General features: G+C 52.0%; 4 protein-coding genes across 4 annotated transcripts, besides 4 other annotated features; all 4 read left to right on the top strand.

Moving 5' to 3' along the window:
• Positions 1–259: 259 nt before the first annotated feature.
• Positions 260–294: a sequence feature (GA-rich).
• A 240-nt stretch (positions 295–534) lies between these two features.
• Positions 535–581: a sequence feature (GA-rich).
• Positions 582–1,241: 660 nt separating this feature from the next.
• Positions 1,242–2,804, top strand: Tco025E_08008 (uncharacterized protein; the record flags this gene model as incomplete). Its single annotated transcript, XM_029374865.1, has 1 exon — positions 1,242–2,804. The coding sequence occupies one exon, from the start codon at positions 1,242–1,244 to the stop codon at positions 2,802–2,804; it is 1,563 nt and encodes a 520-aa protein (XP_029224980.1).
• A 381-nt stretch (positions 2,805–3,185) lies between these two features.
• Tco025E_08009 (uncharacterized protein) lies at positions 3,186–3,521 on the top strand (the record flags this gene model as incomplete). Its single annotated transcript, XM_029374866.1, has 1 exon — positions 3,186–3,521. The coding sequence occupies one exon, from the start codon at positions 3,186–3,188 to the stop codon at positions 3,519–3,521; it is 336 nt and encodes a 111-aa protein (XP_029224981.1).
• Positions 3,522–3,659: 138 nt separating this feature from the next.
• Positions 3,660–3,678: a microsatellite.
• A 357-nt stretch (positions 3,679–4,035) lies between these two features.
• On the top strand, positions 4,036–4,575 carry Tco025E_08010 (putative kinase; the record flags this gene model as incomplete). Its single annotated transcript, XM_029374867.1, has 1 exon — positions 4,036–4,575. One exon carries the CDS (start codon positions 4,036–4,038, stop codon positions 4,573–4,575), a length of 540 nt encoding a protein of 179 aa, XP_029224982.1.
• A 188-nt stretch (positions 4,576–4,763) lies between these two features.
• Positions 4,764–4,791: a microsatellite.
• A 115-nt stretch (positions 4,792–4,906) lies between these two features.
• Positions 4,907–8,092, top strand: Tco025E_08011 (uncharacterized protein; the record flags this gene model as incomplete). Its single annotated transcript, XM_029374868.1, has 1 exon — positions 4,907–8,092. The coding sequence occupies one exon, from the start codon at positions 4,907–4,909 to the stop codon at positions 8,090–8,092; it is 3,186 nt and encodes a 1,061-aa protein (XP_029224983.1).
• Positions 8,093–9,207: the final 1,115 nt, after the last annotated feature.

The raw sequence follows: 9,207 nt of genomic DNA on the forward strand, positions 1-9,207 counted from the left end.
GTGCCAGGAGAGACATTGTGCTGCCGGCCTACTTCGCCGCGCTATCCAAGTAAACTGGGGCCAGAATGGCCTCTTCTCCACCAGAGAGGGAAACGGAGATGTATTCGAACACTTTTTATTTTTACTGCTTCACTTAGATGCAATAACGAATCCTTCAACCCCCCCCCCCGCCTCTTCACTCCCCCAAAATTGCACGTCCGTGCTAAAGAGGGAAAAAATACGAAGGAGGAAAGAAAGAGGGGGGTGCGTCACTTACGTCGAGGAATGAGGTAGAGGAGGGGGAGGAGGAGGAGGGAGAAGTTTAGAAATCCAACACAGTTGGGGACTTCGAATTATAGATTGTCATTCATTCATTCATTCATGCCCTCGTTTATATCTCAATACAGAAACAAACGAACAAAAAAAAATAGAACTAAAAAGGGAAGAAGATGAAAAAAATAAACGGTGCTGTTTGATGCACGTTTTACCACAATATTATTCTCCCTTTGTATATGTGCGTGTGCGTGTGAGTGACTCTTTTGTCTAAATCGTAGTAGAAGATACAGTGAGTGCGAGACCGAGAGAGAGATAGAGAGAGAGAGGAAGGAAAGGAAATTAACCCCAATGCAAAGGGCAATGAAGGGAAGTCTCTCACGCTTTATCTTTTTTTATTTGTATTTAAGTACAAAGGTGCATATATTTAATGGGTTCCATTTACGTCCTAGATCTACCTGAATATAGCTACATGAACCTCTTCACAGATAATTTCGTGTCTGTTAAGCGTTATTCGTGTGGCGCACTAAGGATGAGCCTCTCTGCTCTTCCATTACTAACGCCGGCTACTATCATTATGCGTTGGTTTTCTCTGTTTTTTTGTTTATTGTTAAGATTTCCCATCGCTGGTGTGGCACAAGTGTTTTTTTTCTGCCGTCCTTGTGTCTCTCTCCCTTTAGACGTGGAGAAGCACGGCTGAAACAAAAATGAGAAGGAAAAAGCAGTGCAAAGACCCGAGTAAATGGGGTAAAGTGGGACCGCTGTGTCTCTTTTTTTCTTCTTCTTTCTATTCGATCAACTACTGTTGCGTGTCAGATTTTTTTTATCTCTTTCTTTTTTCCATGTTCAATTGTCCTTTTTCTGCCTGATTTCCGCCGCATCTTCGTTGGTATTTGGAGACGGCGCTTGCGGGGTGGGCGGTGGTGGGGGGGGGTAGGCCGCGGCCAGTTGGACGGAGCGACAGGCAAGGAAAGGCGCAAGACGCATGCATGCGTGCGGAAGAAACCATCGTGTCCCTCGGCGCGGTGTGCATCAGCCTGTACCAGTGCCAACCCGTCACTGCTTCAGGGAGTAGGTGCTTCTATGGCAAGGCGAATGACTACCGGGGCGATGTTCTGGTGCCTTTTTACAGGGGCAGCATGACGTACGGGGAACTTGCAGAGGGGGTGGAATACCGTCTTAACCAGTACTTTGTTCTGCATCCCTCAGCCGCGCGTCCGCAGAAGTCTGCAAAAATGTCTGCGCAAGCTGCTTCTCCGTATGCACTGGGCGGTGGGGGTGGCGTTTGCAGGAGTGACACAGCCGACGGCGGCAGTGGTTTCAATGGATCGTATGTATGCCCTCGCTGCGACGGAGGTGATGGCCCCGGGAGAGAAGCAATCGCCCAAATGCCACAAGGCACATTTGGAGAGTTCCCGAGGATCGTGGTGCGCAACTTCACAAGAATGCGGGACCCTGCTCCTGGAGATAGCAATGCGGTTTACGAAGCCGTCGAAGACACATTTGAGGTAACCGAGAATAACCTCTGCTGCTTCTTTTACTACGTGAAAGAGAAGTGCAGCAAAACCACCACACCCGTTCTCCTGAAGGATGGTACTATCAAGCGCCCACTGATTGGCCGAGATCACGTGCGCTCATACGCCTCTGACAACGCCTTTGCTCACTCCGGGAAGGTGCAGCAACACATTGAGTTGAAGGTAGGCGAGCGCTTGCTTCGCATCGGCACCTCCGCCGAACAACGTTTTGAAGACGTCTTTCAGCGCCTTAAAAAGCGAAATCTTCGGGTGCAGCGTCTCTTTGATGGAGTTACTGGGGCTAGCATCTTGCCCTGTGAACTCGTGCGCCATCTAAGTTGGAGGCTGTCGGCGCTTTGTGCCGAAGTTGCTCTTCCAGAATCAACGGGCGCTGGCATGAAGCGACAACGCTCCGCCGCGGTCGAGGAAGGGAATGAGGCAGACATGGGACCGGGGACGCAGGAGAGGAACGAGGACCCAGACGAGGTGAGGACATGGATAAGCCTCTCAGAGGCCCCCACAGGGGCGTATGGTGGGAGTACGCTGTGCCTAACCTCGGGGTCGCTTACCGGAAGCGTTCATACAAATGTGAAGCACAGTGAAGATCGGCGCTCCTGGCACTATGAACAACTGCTGCATAAAACGACTTTTGGCTTTGACGAGGATGAAGACACTGTGCCTCTGCTAGACGTCCTCTCACCAGCTCCTCTTGACACTTTTGCTGCTTCAGCCGAGGCGGTGGAGGACAGTACTCCTTTGCGTTCCTTGTATTTGGACGATGACTCGTACATGTCATCAACGATGACCGGTGCCGTTAATGACGTGGGTGGCAGCAGTCTTGCTTTCACCACCCCGCTGCGTGTTGAAAAAGAAATTTCAATGCGAGAGAGCGGTGACGGCCCTAGTGCGCGGCGGCGCACGGTGCGACCTGGTTCCGCAGCGTACTCCCCTATAATGGTCACTCAACAGTCCCTGCCCGAGTTTCACCTTGAGAACTCCGACGACAGCGACGAGGATGACGACGAGGATGATAACTGAGCCGGAGGGAAAACTAACCTTCTTACTGACGATCACGTGCGCTGCTTGCTGCCGTCTGATGGAGAGCTGCGTTGCTGCTGATGATGGAGGCGAGTCCGACAGAAGTACTCTGCTGGACGCAAAAATAAAAAAAAGAGGAAAAAAAAGCAACAACAACAGAATTGCTGATTGGATTAAAGACAGTGAGTGGGGGCGATATGAGGAATCTGGCCGCTCGCCGCCCGTCTGCGAACAAGTTACCTTATTCGCTTTCCATTACTGTCCTTATCAAAAGCGGCAGCAGCCACGGCGGTAGCAGTCAGGTCAGCCTTCCTCTTATCACTCTCTCTCTCTGGTTGTTTGTTTGTTTACTCGCAAGGGTGAAAAAGACATATAGGAGACATGCTCAGCAGGAAAGGTTACATTGGACGTCAGCTCAGGCCGTCGCAGCTGGCGCGGGAACTCCTGCCGGCGGACCAGACATGGTGTGCGACATGTCATCTTGCGCTCCTGAAGAAAAATTGGCCGGAGCATCGGGCGTCGCGTAGTCACCGCCTTGCCTCATCGAAGATGCAAAAGATGAAGCAGCTGTCACTTGACATGTGGGCACGGCATCGTGCTGCACCGTTGCAGGAAGAAAGCGCCCATGCGGAGGACATTGAGGCGGAGTTTGAAAGATTCCGCAATGAGCAAAAGGGGCGTGAACAGATGGTCCGCGCGTCCTCCTGGCAGAAGTGAAGTTTCCCGGAGCCTGTGTTTTGTGTGGCTGAAGGATAGGAAGAGTAACCACTATTCGTGTGTTTGTTTTATTTCGGCCGCTGGCGTTGGTGGTTAAATGAGTAATGGCGCGAGGCCTCTCTTTCCTATGTGTATATGTGTTGTTGTTGTTGTTTTTTGGCTTTGGACCATCCGGGGCTTTTTTGTTTGCACATCTGCATCTTCTGGAGGCATTGTACTACGACGTGGTGCCCCGTGTTTGTTTGTTTTTGTGTCGCTTTCGTTCTGCTGGCTGAGGAACGGAGTGATGCCGATACACGCAGAGAGGTACACTTATGTATATATATATATACCTTCCTGGCTCTCTTTCGCAGAGGAATGCGAGGAAGGAATACGTTGCGGAAACGAAGAGGACCTTGCTTACGTGCTGTGTTAACTTCTCCCCTGTTGAGTTGATTTTGCGCAAAACAACAACCAACCCAACACACATTCACGATGCCGTTGTGAAGGAACTCAAGGTACGAACGGGGACGGCATGCAGCGTCCCAGGGGCATCAACATTCTGATCACTGGCACGCCCGGCACGGGCAAGACCTCCCTCGCCGAGCTCCTCGTGCAGGAGCTTGGCGACTTCGAGCAGGTGGAGGTGGGGAAGATTGTGAAGGAAAATTGCTTCTACAGCGAGTACGACAAGGAGCTTGACACGCACATTGTGCAGGAGGACGATGAGGATCGGCTGCTTGACTTTATGGAGCCGATGATGGTGGGCGGCGGCAATCACGTCGTGGATTATCACTCCAGTGAGTTGTTTCCACAGCGGTGGTTCCACCTCGTGGTTGTCCTGCGCACCTCCACGGAGGCCCTCTTCGAGCGTCTCACCGCGCGCAAGTACAGCGATCAGAAACGCGACGAAAACATGGAAGTTGAGATCCAGGGCCTCTGCGAGGAGGAGGCACGTGGGGCCTACGACGATAGTATTCTTATTGTGCGGGACAACAATACCCTTGACGACCTTGCGGTCACCGTCGACTTGATCCGTCAGCGTGTGGACTCTCTGAGGGGGGCTACAGCGTAGTGGTGATGTTGTTCCTCTTTTTTTTATAATGCATGATTAAGAAACTACTCTCAGTCTGAAAAAAAAAAAACGTTAATAAATAAAATGAAGCATTGGAGTGAATGGTAAGAGTGTGTTGAGCGTCTTCTGCACTGAGGATGTTGACTCTTGTAACTGCTTTCTTCCACCATTTCTTCTTTTGCTATTTATCTCTCTGTCTGTCTGTCTGCGTGTGTGGGCTGTGTCACCCTCCAAATAGGGCAATAGGAGGGGTCAGTCGTCGCCCTTGTCTTAGTAGGGGTCAAGCTTCTTCTGTTTTCTCTTTTTGCTTTACCAGACCTCCACTTCAGCAATGCCGCTGCGCGCGAGGTTCCCACCTGTGGGATGCAACATGAACGACGCTGGCTACCCTTTCCGGGGAGAATACAAAATGGAGCCGCCGCTCAACCACGGACACACGGGGGCGCTTCGAACGGGTTCTACCGTCCTCACGCTCCGCATAACGGGTGCCAACCTCGTCATTGAGAAGCTACAACAGGGAAAGGGACAGAAGTTGCATTGCGAACTCGGCGTGGACAACGGCCCAACAAGGACAGTCGTCTTCCCATTCGGCGGCGGTGCTGTACCCGTGCCTGGCGACGGCCGCGAGTATCACCTCAATGCCGTGGTGCAGGGAGGGGGCGTGAAGCACCAGTGCAAGCTTATTTTGAGCGGAAGCGAGGGGAAAAGTGTCCTGCGGCTGCGAGCACCGCCAGATCCTCGGCTCACAGATAGCATTATCTTAACTATAGACGGACGGAGAATACGCCCCTGCGAGGGCTGGTATGAGATTCCCATTCAAGCCAAAGAGTGTTCCTTGGAGATGGCGGAAATGGAGTATCCACGGCGTGTCTCTCCGTCACTTGCAGCCACACAAATACCATCCGCTGCCACCTTTTTGCTTCAAACCACCGCCGGAAATGAAGACAACGTCGTCCTCTTCTGCAGTGGGAGCGGTGAGGCTCTTCCCCTCACACCCAACCGTGCCGTATCTGTTGCAGTGGAAAGTGGTCCTTTTACCTTTCAACTGCCCCGTGCCCCAGCAACACAGCAGTTTCTCCCCCCTGGAGCCTTTACCTCGTCATATGATGAGCCTGTGGCAACGGATCTTTCTGAACCTCGTGTTCCAGAGCTTGAGACGATGTGTGTGGCAGCCCCCCCTGGCGATGCCTCACCACCAACGTTTGTCGCCACTGCTGAAGGCTTTATGATTGAATTGATTGGAGACAATGGGGCGTCTTCGTCGGGGTATGGAACTGCCCAACTTCGTCTTCCTGATAGAAGCGAGCACCGTGTTCGTACCATTCTCAGCGATCCTTCCGGCCGCCAGCTTCTCCGTCAGAGTACGGTGGTACCGTCGACGGAACGAGCCTCTTTGGGCTTCAGCATTGCGGAGAGTGCGCATGGGGCACGCTTCATCACTGGAAAGCATCCTTGCCGAATAAGCGTCGACAATCATCCACCCGTCAGTGGTGATGCCGGGGTGTACGTAGATAAAGACGCGCCTCATGTCGTAACCGTGCGCGATGACGGCTTATCCGCTGTGTTTGAGATTGGGCCACAACGAGGCCCGTATCCTCAACCCAGCGCAGCAGCTCCCACAGAGGTTGAACCGTGGATTGCAGAGCTTGCGAAGGCCCTGCAAAGCTCCGATCTCGACACTGCGCGGCGTGGGATTCAAGGCATCCTTCCAACCACCCCTGAAGCTGTAGCTATTTGTGGCTTCGTGTCTGAGCAGTTATTCAGAAAACCACCCACATTATCCTTCAACAAGAGCAACGACACCGTGAATGAGATTCAGTGTCCGGGGTACGGCATCACAGCCGCTGTGGACAATGCGCCACCCTGTACAATTGCTGCAGGCGGAAGTGTGCAAGTGCCGGCAGGTCACAGTATAACCTTGACTGCTGTGACACCCCCCATGGGACGTGCGGTAGCCAGTTGTTGCTTGCGCCATCCACCGCCAGATAAAAACTTAGATGAGCTACTTGTTGCCCGGATGCTTGAGACCTTTCAGAGGCACAGTGCGAATCCAGACAAGGTGATCTCAGAGCTGTCAAATATCACGTCAGCTCAATCTGTTAATGGTCAGCGACTTTTACCGCTTCTTATTGACTGTTTGCGTCGCCTGACAAGTTTGCTTCAACGGCCCATTTATTTTAGGGCTGCAGAGGATCCTGAAAGCACGCAACTGTTTATCAGCCTCGATGACAAGCAACCAATGCAACTCTCACCCCACTCCACGACAGAGGTGCCGCGTGAGACGAACAATGTTCGCGTGTCACTGCACCGGCCCTCCTTGCCTGTGCCACCCTCGCGAAATGAACTTGCCAAGGCTCTGGTGGATGCTTTTTATCTTCCATCACCGCCACCGCTTCCGGTCCGTTGGGGATCCATTCCCACAGAAGTTCCAGAAGAGAGGGCTCTGCTGGATTTACTGCTACAACTTTTACGTGATCATGAGAACGAGCTGGTGCGGCGGTGTGCCCAAGGGGGTGCTGTAAGTTTAACAGACGCTCTTCAATTTACCTGTGAGGGTGGCTGCCTGAAAAATGTTCGAACGGAGAGGCCGTGCCGACTAAGTGTGGATGTGGATGGAACTGGTTTCATGAACCTAGAACAAGGTGGCCAGATACCGCTGGGATACGAGTTTCCTCCTGGCTCTGTGCATCGTATTCAGATTTTAGCACGTGACCCTGTAAGTGGTGCGCCTTGTGCTGAAACCCTAGTCACGTTGATGGCTCCAGAGGTGGCAAAAATGCCTCAACAAGTGGCTACTCCAGTTTCCTGCTTTTTGGATGCCAGTGTTTTGCAACTGCAAGAGGAAGTACAACTTCGACTCGTATGCCCTCAACACCTTCATATTGTTTGTGAAGTGGATGGGAATGGCTGTGGCAACACTTGGAAAGCGGAGTTTGTTGCGAAGATGAGTGCTGCACGTCCACATAACGTGAAAGTGCGGTTGCTTGACGGTGCTGGGGGCGTGGTGTTTGAGCAACGCCTTGCTTTACCCCCAATGATGTCGCCCTGTTGGTCTGTCGGGCTTGACACTGCATCGCTGCATGTGGATGCCGTTAATGGTGGTGGTGGAACTCTTGTCAAGGCCTCCTTGGATCGATCGCCTGAGAGGGAACTGAGCGCCCCCTTGTCTTTCGACAGCAATGCCCCACATTCTATTTTACTGCGCAGGTATTCTTTGGGACAGCAGACGTGGGACGCGTACGCTGGAGAACTCGCCCTGCGCATCCCCGCCTTTGTCAACCCTGCGCACGTCGAGGACGTCTCCCGCGTGTACCGAACTCTCCAACCAGGTGGGAATGAGGAGCTGCGCACTCGCCTCACGGAGCTTCGCTCCCGCACCCCGTCCAGCGTCGTGCAGGAGCTTATTTCTGCGCTCATAGAATCTTTGACGGGCTCCCCTCGTGCCGGCCGCGGCAACGACAGCGATGTTCACATCCACTTCAGGCTCAGCGGAGATGAGTCGTCCTTTGTCCGCTGATAGGAAGCAGAAGACAACATCGGAAAAAAAAAACACATATTTATCCTGCCGGAGGGTGAACCTGCGGACGAGCATCCCGCTTTTGTAGCTTACTTTTTTTTTTCACCTGCCTCTGGATTCTACGGAGTTGGGGCGTTGCGCCAGCAACCGCATGTGCATATGTGTGGTGTTGTGGCTTTATGTACACGTCCCTATTGTTTTACTTTGTTCTTGGTTACTATGGCTTAAGGTGATGAAAAGAAGGACTCGAAGGGCGCACAATACACATGCGCCTGTTATAGAGAGAAACATATATGCAGTGAGAGTGGTGGGGGAAGGTTTATTCTGTGTAACTGCATCTCTGGCTATTGAGGGGGTGGGGAAGAAGTGTGACGACACATTTTTGAGTCTCCTAGCTACTTGGAAGATGTGTGAGTAATTGCGTCCCTATGACTTCCCTTCTTGCCTCCTCTGTGGGTTCTGCCTCTACTGTAACAACAGTTCTTTGAAAGGGCAAGCCGTAGATATATTACTGATAATTGAAAACATGTTTCGCGTGTGGGATGCACCCCTTATTACGGCCGGAGCCTTTGCACGCACACACACACCTTCACTGGGGAGAGGCGTAGTTGCTGGAGGCAAGACGCATCGGTGCGTCTGAGGTGACAGTGGGCGAACTTACACATTTGATCTATGCACGCCTTTTCCGTCTGTGTGTGGGAGCACGAGAGAGAAGCCATCTCAATCTGGTGCCACACGACTGTGGAGGCATATTCGGAGCAGCAGAAGGACGACTTTTATCGAGTCTACCTCATGATAGCCAGTGGACTCATTGCTTTTTTCTGGTGTTCATATTCATGCCGACGGCGTGCGACACTGGCGTCTGCTGGAGGAGGTGGGGTGGAACCTTTGTTATGCTTGGTAAGAGTCATTACCGATCAACTGGAATAAAATATTTTACCTGTTTTTTTTTCTGTATATTGGTCTTTGTTTCCCTGTTTGCCTTTTTACTTTTTCATGTGAGAGGTGAATGAGAAAATAAAGGGGATGCTACTACTATTACTATTATCATTTGGTGTCATTTTTGGTTTTGCGTGTTTTTGTCTACCTTTGCTTTGGTGTTTCTTCTGCGTTTC

The sequence above is a fragment of the Trypanosoma conorhini genome (assembly GCF_003719485.1).
Source record: "Trypanosoma conorhini strain 025E chromosome Unknown Tco_14.4_contig_00681, whole genome shotgun sequence".
Taxonomy (NCBI): Eukaryota; Euglenozoa; class Kinetoplastea; order Trypanosomatida; family Trypanosomatidae; genus Trypanosoma; species Trypanosoma conorhini.